General features: G+C 45.3%; 1 protein-coding gene across 1 annotated transcript; it reads right to left on the bottom strand.

Annotated features, from left to right (window-relative positions):
- Positions 1-3,124: 3,124 nt before the first annotated feature.
- Positions 3,125-6,866, bottom strand: LOC136656007 (ferritin heavy chain A-like). The gene is made up of 4 exons (XM_066632816.1): positions 6,765-6,866; positions 5,262-5,408; positions 4,121-4,246; positions 3,125-3,280 (listed from the first exon to the last, which is right to left on the bottom strand). Exons 1-4 carry the CDS (start codon positions 6,864-6,866, stop codon positions 3,125-3,127), a joined length of 531 nt encoding a protein of 176 aa, XP_066488913.1.
- Between the last annotated feature and the right edge of the window lie 8,156 nt (positions 6,867-15,022).

Here is a 15,022-nt window from a genome sequence, read left to right as displayed (position 1 = left end):
CCTGAGAGCAAAGTCCAAAGTCCAGCTGAAATGTCTGTGTGACTTCCTCTTTGCCGACGATGCAGTTGTCACTACCCACTCTGCCAAAGATCTCCAGCAGCTCATGGATCGTTTTAGCAAGGCCTGCCAAGATTTTGGACTGACGATCAGCCTGAAGAAAACACAGGTCATGGTTTAGGATGTGGACTCACCTCCCTGCATTACAATCTCTGCGCATGAACTGGAGATTGTCCATGACTTTGTGTACCTTGGCTCAACGATCTCCGACACTCTTTCTCTTGATACTGAGCTAAACAAGTGCATCGGTAAAGCAGCTACCACGTTTTCCAGACTCACAAAGAGAGTCTGGTCCAACAAGAAGCTGATGGAACATACCAAGAGCCAGGTCTACAGAGCTTGCATCCTGAGTACACTTCTGTACTGCAGCGAGTCATGGACACTTCGCTCACAACAGGAGAGGAAACTGAGCGCATCCTCGGCATCACCTGGCAGGACAAGGTTCCAAACAACATAGTCCTGGAACGAGCTGGAATCCCTAGCATGTATGCACTGCTGAAACAGAGATGTCTGCGTTGGCTCAGTCATGTTGTGAGAATGAATGATGGCCAGATTCCAAAGGATCTCCTCTATGGAGAACTCGTGTAAGGAACGCGCCCTACAGGTAGACCACAGCTGCGATACAAGGACATCTGCAAGAGGGATCTGAGGGCCTTAGGAATGGACCTCAACAAGTGGGAAACCCTGGCCTCTGAGCGGCCCACTTGGAGGCAGGCTGTGCAGCATGGCCTTTCCCAGTTTGAAGAGACACTTGGCCAACAGTCTGAGCCAAACAGCAAAGAAGGAAAGCCCATAGCCAGGGAGACAGACCAGGGACAGACTGCACTTGCTCCCAGTGTGGAAGGGATTGTCACTCCCGAATCGGCCTTTTCAGCCACACTAGGCGCTGTTCCAGAACCACCATTCAGAGTGCAATACCAGAGTCTTTCAAGACTGAAGGTTGCCAACAACAAAATTGCAGTACTGGTGGGTTAAGAATAGACAAACTCAGTTGGGCTGGAATATTTCTTGCTGATTCCAGACAGAGCCATTGTGTCAATTTGGAGCAGGAAAGCTGTTGCTATACCAAGGTTGAATGGAGATGATCCTTTTCAGAAATCTGTCGGTGGAATGATCGATGTCTACTTTCCAGACTTTTTCTCCTCCCATCATGTCTCATCAAGCAGGTCTATAAACTTTTGCAAGACACATGAAGAAGGTTGAGAGAAGGATGTGTGTGAATGCAATAGGTGACACCTAGCAAGCTGCGAACCGACTGCCTCCAGCACAAGAAATGTTGTGTGTCCACTTGTGGTAGCTCCTCACAGCCAATGTCTGTTTAATTTGCAGGCAGGCAACCCTAGCTACAAGGTCATCTGGCTGCTTTACACAAAAATAAGATCTTTGAGAAAAAAAACCCCACACAGCAGCTGGCCTAGTTTTGAATTAAAGATGTTCTATATTGGTTTGCCCTTTTCTTTACCCCATTCACAGTCAGTGGGGGGCATTTCAGAAATTGGTAGGGAGAGATATATCCTGAAAATTTTGGACACCTTGCCTCTAGTTGGTGGCAGCTATTCTGTTGTTTCTTCAGTCTTTTTGCCCATTACCTTGACAGTGGAGAGCTCTTCTTGGTAATGGTTCTTGACAGCCACCGTTGGTGGCGTTGCTGGGGTTGAGGATCGCACAAGGTGATGTACTGGGGGTAGTGGTGGTGGACGACAAGTTTAGTGACCAAACTCGCTAAAATCATGGTTTTTAGGAATACTACTATAATGTTATATATAATTCGTTGCGTAATTTACAGCCAAATGCAATGAATAAAACCAGAGCGAAATAAAGTACATTTCCCTAGTTCAAAATCGATCAATGAGACTGATTTTTCAAAGAGCCCATGAGATGTTATTATAACACAGAATAGAACCAATAAGGTGTTAGTAAGGTCACACCCCTGGGTGGGGTGACACCACAAGTGATCAAAATTGATAAAACCACAGTTTGTAGGCATAATACCTTCATGTTATATACCATTCAATGTGTAATTTACAGCAGAATGCAATGAAACAAGCCATGTTGAAATATCTATTCTATCAAACATAACAAAACAACAAAACAGGGGTGGGGCGAAGGTACATCGCCACACCTACCACCTGGGTCACTGCCCTGCCCACTGCATGGGAGAAGGTCCATCATGGGGGTGAATCAGCACTTAGCCAGATAAAGAGCATCTGTCAACATGCAGCCTACAGCTTTTCTTTATCTGGCTAAGTGCCAATTCTGCTGAAGCTTTGGGAGGGAGAGACAGAAGAAGCCTCAGAAAGCAGGAACGCTATGGAAGACAGGGCAGACCAAGATGGGTGAGAGATGCTGCCAAGGCCCTGAGAAAGCCCAGTTATCATATGGACCACCATATCATATGACCAGTTACCGGGTCAGCACTGCTTCTGCCAAGGTGCCACTTCGAAGAGTGTTTGAGCTGCAAATGGTTGGCAACCTTCAGTCTCGAAAGACTATGGTATAAGCCTACAGCACCCGGTATTCCCAGGCGGTCTCCCATCCAAGTACTAACCAGGGCTGACCCTGCTTAGCTTCCGAGATCATGGTATAAGCCTACAGCACCCGGTATTCCCAGGCGGTCTCCCATCCAAGTACTAACCAGGCCTGACTCTGCTTAGCTTCCAAGATCAGACAAGATCGAGCATGTGCAGGGTAACAGTTGCTGCTGAGCTGCAAAGTGGCGTGTGATAATTGGGCTCTCTCCTGTCTTGGAAGTACGATCAAGCATTGCATGTTTGTTCTGACATCTGCAACTTACGAGTTCCTTAGTGAGACCAAAGTGCTTGCTCCTGGCCATCTGCTCAGTGCTATCACCGCCAGCCTTCAGCAGGCACCGCAATGGCCCACTGTATGAACCAAATCTGCCACGCTCTACACAAAGCTGCTGTATTACAGCTTTGACACTTCAGCTCACTACAGGAGTTCTAAATGCCATTTAGACCCTCACTGTCAAAGACCAAACCACATAAGTTTAGGCCAACATTTTGATTTATTGTCATCCTCATACACAAGGTTTCAGTGGGGGGGGGGCTCAGCTGCTCTTGCCCAAGGTGAGCTCGTCAAAGAGATACTCCCCCATGCCAGTCTCAGGCACTCCCAGGCATTTCAGATTGGTGAGGTGGTCTCCCAGCCGCTTGATGGCCTGCACTTGCACCTCTAGGTATTTAGACTCTAGGAAGTCACACAGCTGTGGAGAGAGGCAAAGATACACTCAGTGGTCACTGCGAAGTTCAGAGGCTGGTTTAAAGAATGGAACAAGGGATCAAGTTTATATTTCCAAAGGAAATTGTCAGTATAATTCAACAATGTGTTTACCCCCCAAGTTGCGACATCCTGAAGACGATCTGTTCCCTACTTTGGACATGCTCATCGAGAACAGATAAGAAATTAAGCTCCTTTTGGGAACACAGAAAAGGCAGCCATCAACCTTCCTCCCAATGTTGGAGGTTTCTTCTCAACTCAAGGATTTGAGCTTCTGTTAGAGCCAATCCAAGTCACAAATCCAGGCTTTATAATGATCTCAATCTTGTGCACTTTTGCTAGCAACCTTGCATGATTAAGCCCTTTCAGACCGCAGGTGAAGACAGGAAAAAAGTTTGGATACTTGGAATCCTCTCTGAATGCCCCTCACCATCTCTCAAACTTAGGCTATCCTTAGGCCAGTGTTGCCTAAATCATTAATGGCAGAACATTTAATAGACTAATTTATACATTTGACAGAGGTAGGAGATGCTCACTCACTGAGTGAATTCTCCAGGGACAGCTGACTATTGAACTACTGCACTTGGATGTGACTGGATCCAGTCACTCCAATGCAGAAACACCACTCTTAGAACTAGTTAGGAAACAAACTCGTTCCACAATGTTGTCTAGAAACTTAGGTAGCCTCATCTTTAGACAAGCACTTTTAGTAGGAAAAAGCTCTTCCCATAGTATGCTGTTTACCATACAAAGCTATGTTCAGTCTCTTCATATGGTCAATTAAGGCAGATTCTAAACAGCCTAGCATTTCTTCTTGAAGACTTACATGAGGATCTCCTTTCACTGTGGCCAGCTTGTGCAAATCCAGTAGGGCCTGATTCACCTTCTTCTCCAACTGCAGGGCACTCTGCAGAGCATCCAAGCTGGTGCCCCACTCATCCTTCTCTGGCTTCTGTGGTTTAAACAGAGCAATATGAATGGTTGCCAACTATGGACAAGACCAATTCCTTCCTGCTGAAGCTCCTCTAAATGGAGCAGCGTTTCTCAGCATTTGTCCTTCACCATACCATGGTCAACCTATTCAAAGCACCACTGGAATTAACTGGTGATGACAATTGTCAATTACTTCTAGGTTGGGAAGCCAGATGGCTAGTAAGAGGCCCAGGATGGATGGGAGGGCTTTTTCAAATGCAGAAAAGCACTGGAGCTCTGCCCTCCAAGCTTCCTACTGCTGTTTGTGTCACATTCCTGGTCTTGCTACCAGGTGTCCCATGAGCATCACTAAACACCTAAGCTATGACTGGTGGTACCTGTACCACTGGTTGAGAAGCAATGGAATACAGCAACTATTGCCTTCTAAGCATGCTTTCTAATGCTCGCTTCTGGCTGTAATCAGATCCTAGTTAATTTTTTCCAGGCACTTGCCCTTAGAGATATAGTAGAAAGAAAAAGTCAGTTTATGTCATCCTTACCAGGCACAAGATAAAATCCTCTTTTAGGAAGGCTACTCCTCACTAAAGAAAAAATTTGTGCAGACCACTAAATTACTAGACTCCTGTGCTTAACCCAAGACTCAGCAGTTATGGGGCAAGTACAGTGTCTCATGCAAGCCTAAAGGAGTTCCCCTATGCAAACCCTTTTAAGGCTGCAGCCTTAGACATGTTTTGTCATGAGTTAAACCTGCTAGAATTCTGCAAGGCTCTAGAAAGTGTTGTCCTGAACCCACCCATGCTCTCCAATTCCAGCTTAAACATCCCAAAATAAAAGGAAAAAAGCATAAATTCAGATCAGCAAGCAAGCTTTTGATTTGGCAACATCTTAAGTCCTTTCCAGATTGTGGACATCACACAGTTGGTTAGCAGTGCTGGCAGAAGCAGACCTTTATTTAAAGCTCTTCCATACTGATCCACATCCTGGACAGGTACAGAACTGAGTTGGTATCCCCAGGTTTCAGATTCATCACTCACCTTAATGTCCTTCAGCACAACACGACCCCCTCGCTTGTTCTGGAACTTCAGGAACTTCTCAGCACATTCTCTCCCCTCTTGGGATTGCTCCTTCAGAAACTTGGCCATGTGGCCCAAAGCTACATCATCACGGTCAAAGTGGCAAGACTGAGAAAAAAGGGGCATGAACATGGAAGTTTGAAGGGCTTATTTAGCCAGCCTGCACCCCAAAAGATCAGAACAAACTGGGCAACACAGGACACTGCCTTGCTAGTTTGTAAGTTGGTACTTCTAGGCTCTGGGGGGATAAATCAAAGTTATCTAGTTGTCAGCCTAAAGTCCCCTAAATGTATTTGGTGATAGGGCACCTTTAACTTTAACACCCAGCATCTACATTCAAGAGAGACTGCATCTTCAAGTCTTCTTGCTATATGATCAATGCAAAGTTAACCAACAGCAATCCTAGGCAAACTTTCCTGAGGGTAAACCCCACTGAAGACCATGGGTTTTATCACTGAGTAGACAAGCATAGGATGGGGCTTTAAAGCAAGTAGGTAGAACAGTTCACACCCAGTATGCCTACATACAACTAGAAGTAACTCAAGAGGTCAGTATACTTTTCCATGCAGTTTAGCCACTGAGGAGCTCCTGCATGTTACCATAGAGTGTTCCAGGTTACACCCTCAGGCCATATGGGGTTGTGGTGGTCTCAACATTGTTGTACCAGGAGACTCACCACACTAACAGCCCAATCCTATTCACACTTCCCTGGGAGTAAGCCCCATTGACTCTAATGGGACTTACTTCTGAGTAGACATGCATAGGATTGGGCTATAAGGACACAGCCAACACTTGCTTGGGGGCCCACAGCAGATTTTAATTCTCATTGAAAAGTCTACAGTACTGTGAAAAACATTCAAGAACTAGGATTCTACAGAAGCCTGCTGAGAAAAGTTTATAGAAGCTCACTTGGCTTTCCTAGAAGAGGTCTCACATGCTTTTCCTTTGGGAGGAACACCAACAAATACAAGTTTCACTTTATATTTTTTCAAACACCAGAGCTTCCTACAATACAGTTTGAAAACCAGCACAGCTATTCATGGAGCAAGATCAAAACTCAAGCCTAGTCAGGCTACTGTGACTAAAGCTGCAATCCTATGCACACTTCCTTGGGAGTAAGTACCATCAAACAGAATGGGGCTTGTTTCTGAGCAGACATGCATAGGATTGTGCTACAAGATCTCCTTACAAGGTGTTTGTTTAAAAGAGTCCTAGAGAACCAACTAGGCCAGATCTATCGCAGATGAATTGGTTTCCATTATTGTGGCTCTTCCTCAGTACAATTTAGAAGGCAGCAAGGAGCTTTTAACTCATTCATTACATCCAGGATTACAACTCCTTAAGAAAGTTCCATTGAATTCAGACAGATTCAAACCCAATCCTATGTACTCAACAAGAGGTGGAGGACTATACACACCATAGCTAGAATTCCTTCTACTAACAAAAGTAAAGTCAGTTACTTACCATGGACAAGTAAACATAGCTAGCATATAGCTCCAGGTTGATTATCTGATTGACAGCAGCCTCACACTCAGTATGAAAATTCTGGGACACCTGAGAAGTCATACTTGCCTTCTAGCAACTAAAGTACTCCTTCTCAAAGACAAGTTCAACTCAAACACTGCTATAGAATGCCCCTTGGCTCACATGGTATAAATACAGTTGAGGGTCCCTTAACTAGGTGATTAGTAGCAGGTGATGCAACCCAATGGCAATTTACTCCTTATCCAATTCACCAATCCAGAGCCTGGTTGAAAGGATGAGTCAGCAGTCTGGGATTTCTTGGGGCAATTGTAGCTCTGATAGGACACAAATGGGTTAGCCTTGGCTGAGAACATCTCACCAAGCATGACTTAGCAGAAATCAGGCTCATTGATTGCAGTGGTACTTGCTGTGAAGTTTCTAAGCCCAGGGCCCCAGCCTTATGTGTTAAGCAGTGTGCTTGTAGTAGCATTAAGAACATTAAGTAGTAGTACCTTAAATACTACATTAAGTAGTAGTACCTTAAGAACATAAGAACAGCCCCACTGGATCAGGCCACAGGCCCATCGAGTCCAGCTTTCTGTATCTCACAGCGGCCCACCAAATGCCCCAGGAAGCACACCAGGTAACAAGAGACCTGCATCCTGGTGCCCTCCCTTGCATCTGACATAGCCCATTTCTAAAATCAGGAGGTTGCACATACACATCATGGCTTGTAACCCGTGATGGATTTTTCCTCCAGAAACTCGTCCAATCCCCTTTTAAAGGCATCTAGGCCAGGTGCCATCAGAACCCCTGGGGGCTGGGGGATAAGAATAGGCCCTCAGTTTAGCTGTACTTGTCGTAAGAGGCGACTAAACAGTCAACAACAGTCAAAAAAACCTTTATTAGGCATAAACATTTGATGGGTGAAGACTATACAGAAACCATAGAGAATAGAAGCCTAAGCAGTACACAAATATACACCTATGTGTACACACAGATACAAACATACATTACATTTTACATACACACATGAATTATTTAAAAGACAGAAAACAATCAGTTACTCTACAGATATTGCCAAGATGTAATCTACTTAGTGATTGCTTGGTACAGAAAGCTTGGCTCGATTCAGATTACTCAAATTTAGGAACTGTGCGACTGAGAGGGTTGTACGTCTCTCTGCTAGAAGGAACTGAATTATGGTGTTCTCAGAATGCCCTGTTTTAGCATTGAGCAAGGGAGAAAGAAATTGCTGTCTTAGCGCTTGATATCTGGGACAGTGCAACAAAATGTGTATGGATGATTCTACTTTGCCAAAATTGCAGCTACCTAAACGATCTTCCCAGGAGGCGTTTCTGAATCTGCCATGTAAGTCATTAGAGTCTTGCTTCTGCAAGACAATAGATTGAAACTCTGACAGCTTCCTTCAGGTGGGCAGTCAGCTGGAAATATTGGTGTAAAAGTGTTTTTTAGTGTCTCTAAATTTTTTATAAGTGCTGCAAATGGCAGTTTTCAGAAATAAGCAGATCTGATCAATCTTAGAGTCATCTTGCCCACCCTCAACGCTTCTGGATGAGGGGATCTTACCTAATACGTTCAAAAGAGTAGATAAGTCCTCGAAAAAGTGGACAATCCCTGGTTGATCCAGAGTGGACAACTGAGGGATTTCCTTTGCTTGTATCAATGCACAAAATGAGTCCTTAGAGTCTGGGTCCCATTTAATTCTTTTTGTTATATTTGGGTAACCTCCTTCCTCCTGGGTGTTAGTGTTATGATAATGATTTGGGAGATAGTCTAAATCGCACAACAGAGGAAGATGGTCACTTTGTGGGCAACCTTCAGTCTTGAAAGACTATGGTATCACGCTCTGAAAGGTGGTTCTGGAACAGCGTCTAGTGTGGCTGAAAAGGCTGATTTGGGAGTGACAATCCCTTCCACACTGGGAGCAAGTGCAGTCTGTCCCTGGTCTGTCTCCCTGGCTATGGGCCTTCCTTCTTTGCCTCTTAGCCTCAGACTGTTGGCCAAGTGTCTCTTCAAACTGGGAAAGGCCATGCTGCACAGCCTGCCTCCAAGCGGGCCGCTCAGAGGCCAGGGTTTCCCACTTGTTGAGGTCCACTCCTAAGGCCTTCAGATCCCTCTTGCAGATGTCCTTGTATCACAGCTGTGGTCTACCTGTAGGATGCTTTCCTTGCACGAGTTCTCCATAGAGGAGATCCTTTGGGATCCGGCCATCAGCCATTCTCACAACATGACCGAGCCAATGCAGGCGTCTCTGTTTCAGCAGTGCATACATGCTAGGGATTCCAGCACGTTCCAGGACTGTGTTGTTTGGAACTTTGTCCTGCCAGGTGATGCCGAGAATACGTCGGAGGCAGCGCATGTGGAAAGCATTCAGTTTCCTCTCCTGTTGTGAGCAAAGAGTCCATGACTCGCTGCAGTACAGAAGTGTACTCAGGATGCAAGCTCTGTAGACCTGGATCTTGGTATGTTCCGTCAGCTTCTTGTTGGACCAGACTCTCTTTGTGAGTCTGGAAAACGTGGTAGCTGCTTTACCGATGCGTTTGTTTAGCTCCGTATTGAGAGAAAGAGTGTCGGAGTTCATTGAGCCAAGGTACACAAAGTCATGGACAACCTCCAGTTCATGTGCAGAGATTGTAATGCAGGGAGGTGAGTCCACATCCTGAACCGTGACCTGTGTCTTCTTCAGGCTGATCGTCAGTACAAAATCTTGGCAGGCCTTGCTAAAGCAATCCATGAGCTGCTGGAGATCTTTGGCAGAGTGGGTAGTGACAGCTGCATCGTTGGCAAAGAGGAAGTCATGCAGACATTTCAGCTGGACTTTGGACTTTGCTCTCAGTCTGGAGAAGTTGAAGAGCTTTCCATCTGATCTGGTCTGAAGATGGTCACTAGACTGAGGGTATCCAACCAAAAAGTTTGCTATCTTGGGAAGGAGTTGAGGAGGAACCAAGATATAATCAATAACACTTGCACCTCTAGTTGAGATGTAAGTGAATTCTCCATTATCCCCCAATGCGTCTAAGCCATTTAGCCAAGTAAGGCCATAAGTGATACAAAATATGGCTAAAAGAAGCCCTGCGGCATTGATTATTCTATCTTTCAATTGCCTTTCGAATAGACAGGTCTCTGGCAATATCGTGTCAGTAGGTAAGTCCCAAAGTTGATGAAAGATGTCAGAATTATGCCCCACCCTGGAACTGAAATCTCCTGCAATCAGAATCTTATAAGAGGGAAATTTACCAGTCAGGTCATTGATTATACCACTAAGATATGCCCATTGCTTTTCAGTTGCAGATTTATCTTTTAAAGGAGGCATATATATATTAATTATCATTATGCTTTGGGGCATTAGCTTCACCTTGATCGCTTGTATTTTGCAAAAACTATCAGCCATAAATAGCCATTCATGTCTGAAAGCAGGTTTCACTAATATGGCAAGGCCTCCAACTGGGCGGCCTTTTACTGCATTCTTCTGTGCGGGTAAAGATATAGATAGAAACCCATCAGACTCAATAGGTCTAATTGCCCAAGTTTCCTGCAGTTAAATAATATCTCGGTCTCTTAAAACAGTATCTAGCTCTTTTCCACAAGTCTTTGCAAACCAACCAGCGATATTCCAAGATAGTATTTTCAGCTGGCCCCGTGGAATGCTCTGCGAGTGGGTAGGTGAAAGTCAATCTGATGAAGTTGAAGTTGAGGGGATTTGAGTATTTGGATCCCTCTGATTTCTTATAAGAGGACATTGTGTCCCTATTTCAGGGGTAGTGTCCTCAGACAGTCTTGACTTGGCATCCAGGTTGTTCAGCAGATTTGCCCCTTCTGGGGCTATTTTGGTTACTGGGAGAAGATGAGTGCAGTCAGGTGAAGAAGGTATCTGCACCAATTGGCTAGATTGAATATCCTCTGATGAGAGCTGTGGCAATTGTGCTGTAGCTTCCTCTAGATTAGCAAATACTGTCTGTTGTTTACTTGGTGGAAGTGAATTACATGTCTCTGCCGCTGCTTTCTCCAACACTACGATTGATTGGCAAGGGCCACTGGCAATGGACTCTGTAGATGGTGAGTCCAGATTATTCAAAGGCAGGTCCATAGGCCCAGAGATCTGAGCCACGTTGACAGATGATAACCCTTGAGAGGAAGACAAACTTCCTCCAGCTGGGGGCTCCTGGTGAATCTCTGCCTAGAGGGATCGCCTCTGAGGCGGGGCCGCTTCTGGAAGAGAACTTGTATGGTCTCGTGAAGGAGGTAAGCTCTTAGATGATGCAGAGCAGCAGGGGGTCAATACAACGTCTGTTAGTTCTTGTCATACCATCTCCAGTTTCTTGACCATCCTTAGTTGTTCCTGTCAGGGAAGAAATCTAAATGCCTCCAAGGCCTTCCTGGTCAGTGTGTCCTCATCAATGTCCAGGTGCAGCGATAGATCTATTGACTGGAAGCTTGTGTTGCTGCTGGGAGAGCCAATTTTCTGAGGTGACATCATAGGTTGTGGAGGGTCATTAGGTGGACGCTGGGGAACATCACCAGTACTCATAATCTCCTCAGAGCTGAGCACAGAGTTCTTTGAAGGATGTTTCCTGGCACATTCCATATCTATGCCGGGCATCTCATCCTGTGGCTCTGTGGTTGAGTTAATGACCCTCTCAGGGCACCTTATTGAAGGCCCTAACCAGTTGGTCATTTAGTGTTGCAGGGGGTCGTTGGTTCAAACCTGCAGAGGCGGTAGAAACTCTTTTAGCGGTCAGCTCTATGGATGAAAGAGAGTCCGGAGGAACAGACCGATCTGCCAAATGCCTTGAGTTATTGGATTCTTCAGCAACTTCCATACTATCAATCTCAGTGGCATCGAGCTGTATTGAAAGGTCCTTCCTAGGATTTCCAGGCATTGTGCCCAAAATGGCATCAGCTGTTTCATCATCACCCAAAGGATAGCTTACCGACTTAGGTTCAGTCTCCCTCATTTGTTCCTGCCATGTGGCAAACGTATACATCAGATGGGACTCTGACAGAGCGGCCGGAGAAAGCTTTCCACATATGTCTTTGTCAGTCCCTGGATATCGCAGGTGGGAAGAGCGATTCAGCTTAGTTAAGGCAGTTTCTAGGCAGAAGGTTAGGCTTTGCAAGGTAGCTGAGTCCCTTTCAATCATGTTCTTTATTATATTTGGACTCGGAGAGTTCGTTTGCTCATTAGAGGGGGATGTTGCTGCAGTCTGATCAGCTGTCTGGGCAGGCAGCCAAGAATCATTTTGTACAGGGATGGAGGATTACGCAGTGGTCAGAGGCTTCGAGCTATGTGTGGAGGAGGGCAGCAGCTCTTGATTAGAATCAGGGAAATCAGAGAAGACGCTCTTCGCTGTTATTTTCAATGTGCTGAGAAACCTTCTCATCCGAAACAGAGTCAGGGGAATTGTAGAGGTGTCAAAGGACAGAAGAAGTCTGACTCTCGATGCAGGACTACTTAGCCATTGGGCACTTATGTCAATCTGATTTAGAGCCATACATAAAAGTTTACTTAAGGATATTTTTACACAGTACTGCCCCTCTATTTTCCATAATTTACTGGCACTCTGCCAACCTCCAAGAGAATTTGGTTTGCTTGGAAACAGCGTGAGTGAGAGACAGCAGCATTAGGCAAAGAGACAGGTTTGATCCTAGATTCTTTTGCAGAGACAGAGGTGTCCTTGGGCATTACCTGCATGTGATAATGTGATAAAGCTCGTGTTGTTGCCGGAGAACTGCTCTTGGGTCTTGGGGCTGATTGCTCCTGCAGCTTCTTCTGTAGGCGACTAAACAGCCACCAGGTAAATGGGACTCTTCAGTCTGGGAAGGCAGCTCATCTAAGAGAAGGAAAACTGATCCCAAACCTCCACTGCCTTGTGGCTACATCCAGTTATGGAAAAGGCTTCAGGAGTCAACCTTGAGGCAAAATCCGGAGCCGGAGTCCCTGAGGCAGTTCATGGCTGAACACAGTCACGTTCTGGCAACTCCTGCGATGCCACTGGAACCAACCGTATTGGCTTCTGCCTTTCCATTGGACCATTTCAGCGACATGGAGAGGGGGGATTTGCTGCATGGGGAACAGTCTATCCTCCATATCTACTCTACCCAGGCTTCGTGCACTGGAGAGGACACTCTGTTCCAGAATCACAATTCAGAGCGCAATACCATAGTCTTCCGAGACTGAAGGATGCCAACAGCCAACAGGCCAGATGCTGTCACCACATCCTGTGGCAAGGAGTTCCACAGAAACCTTAGTACTTATGAGATGGAGCTAGACTCCAGCCTTTCTTGTGAAGTTGTGATCTTTCCTCCAATAAAGAAGCATGCTTATTTATTTATTGTAATGATTGCATTGATTGCAATACACTGCAAATTAAGTGTTATTCCTTCTGGAACACAAGGCCCTATACAAAAGTGTAGCACATCATAGTACATACTAGGAGGATATCAGAATTTGCTAATGGTTTATTGATAGGTCCTTCTTTCAAACCAAAGTAAGCACTTTGTGTTTGGGGGAAGGGGACTGGGGAGGCAGTAGCGGGGTTATTCCTTCAAGTCTTCATGAGTAAACAGTTTGATGAGTCACAAAGTCTTGAGCTTTTGCAGGCATTAACTTGAAAGCATGCAAAAAGCCTGAGCTTATTTTGAATTGAACAGGCAGTAATTATGAAATCCTTGTTGATTCACTCTTATGTCAGATCTTCAAACACCTTCAAACGCCTTCAAACACAAGAAAGAAACCTTCAAACACAAGAAAGGCTGGAGTAATACAAACACAGAATCCTCAGGACTGGAGAGAAAGAAAAGAATGGAGTGGAAAGTGGGATGGATGAGAAGAGCAACAATAACTAAAGGAGATGGGTATGCATGTTTCTGATATGTTACATGCAGTGTGGGCAGGAGTTTATGAAGACTGGCTAGGGCTAAAGACTGGCTGGCTAAACACACTGGCTAGGGAGCTGTGGCATTGCTAGGTGTTGCAGGGTGGGTGGACCACACCGGGTGACACAATTGGGGGGGTTGACTGGTCATAACTGTGAAAATCTTGGTATTTTTGAATAATACCATCATGTTATATATCATTTGATGGGTAATTTAATGCAGAATGCAATGAAACAGACTGCATGGAAATATCTGTATTCTATCAAAAGTTATAGCCAAATAACCAGAACAGGAAAACACAACTGCCTCGTGTAACAAAAAATGAATTCCCATAACTCAAAACTGACAAATGAGACTGATTGTGTGAGTATCATCAAGTTGGTCACTGGATTTTTGCTGGTTACTGATCTGTTGGGTGACCTGTACTGTTATATATTTAAATAGATAAAGTTAATTTGGGTTACACCAACCCTAGTGAAGCCTGCATTTTGGTTGTGCGTATGATAGTATAATTTATTCTGTATGGTCTGGTATGGGAGGAGGTCCATCATAGGGGTGACACAGTGAGCTCTGGCACTGGGTGACCCAAAGCCTAGTGACGTCTCTATTAGGAAGTAAGTAGAGTGCAATCCTAACCACACTTACTTGGAAGTAAGCCACATGGATGATAATGGACTGGGTAAACGTGTGCAGGGGTGGGCAAACTTTCAACTTTAGGGATCCTGGACGTTTAACAATTGTGTGAGAGAATTTCAGCAGGTACAGCTTGTCATCTGTGAGATGAGAAGAGATGAGAAGGTGCATCTGCTGAAATTTCCTCTTCTGTACAATTGTTAAAGGTCCAGGATTCCTACAGCTGAAAGTTTGCCCACCCCTGGTGTATAGAATTGTGCTGTTGGTTGCAAGGTTCCCCTCCCCCCTTGGTTAAGCTCCAAAGGCTTTATCAATTGTCCAGCTGTGAAGATTTTCTCTGAATAGGGGAGGAGAAAAAGCTCATGGCTGAATTTCAGTCTCACACACAGCTAATTAAAGGAACAGGAACATCATCAGAAAAAAGGCTGGTGAGCAACACAAGCTATGGATGCTTTCAGTTCATGGCAATCTGGGTTGCTGTTCAGGTCCACTAGGAGAGGCCAACATTACCCTTTTTCCTCCTGGCCTCAGCCACCAAAGTGCAGACTTTTTATCAGCACAGCCAACCTGTCCCACACAAAACTGTTTTGTGGAGCAGCCAAGTTGGGAAATGGTGAACCAAAGTGCCCCCAGCCCATGTGTCTGCCACCCTCTCTATCCTGCCACTCTGATCTTCTTCCAGCTTGCTGATGGTGGATTGGAAGAGGATCACAGCAGCTGGGGCA

Source organism: Tiliqua scincoides, chromosome 6 (assembly GCF_035046505.1).
Source record: "Tiliqua scincoides isolate rTilSci1 chromosome 6, rTilSci1.hap2, whole genome shotgun sequence".
In the NCBI taxonomy this organism is placed as follows: domain Eukaryota; kingdom Metazoa; phylum Chordata; class Lepidosauria; order Squamata; family Scincidae; genus Tiliqua; species Tiliqua scincoides.
Note: the sequence above shows the minus strand (reverse complement) of the source record. Positions and strands in the feature narration are given on the sequence as shown.

What these genes read in the sequence shown, in the direction of transcription:
- LOC136656007 (XM_066632816.1), bottom strand. Translation starts at nt 6,866, where the DNA reads ATGACTTCTCAGGTGTCCCAGAATTTTCATACTGAGTGTGAGGCTGCT. An exon ending in TTGTGCTGAAGGACATTAAG is followed by an intron (nt 4,247 to 5,261) that starts GTGAGTGATGAA and finishes TTTAAACCACAG; the next exon opens with AAGCCAGAGAAGGATGAGTG. An exon ending in CAGTGAAAGGAGATCCTCAT is followed by an intron (nt 3,281 to 4,120) that starts GTAAGTCTTCAA and finishes CTCTCTCCACAG; the next exon opens with CTGTGTGACTTCCTAGAGTC.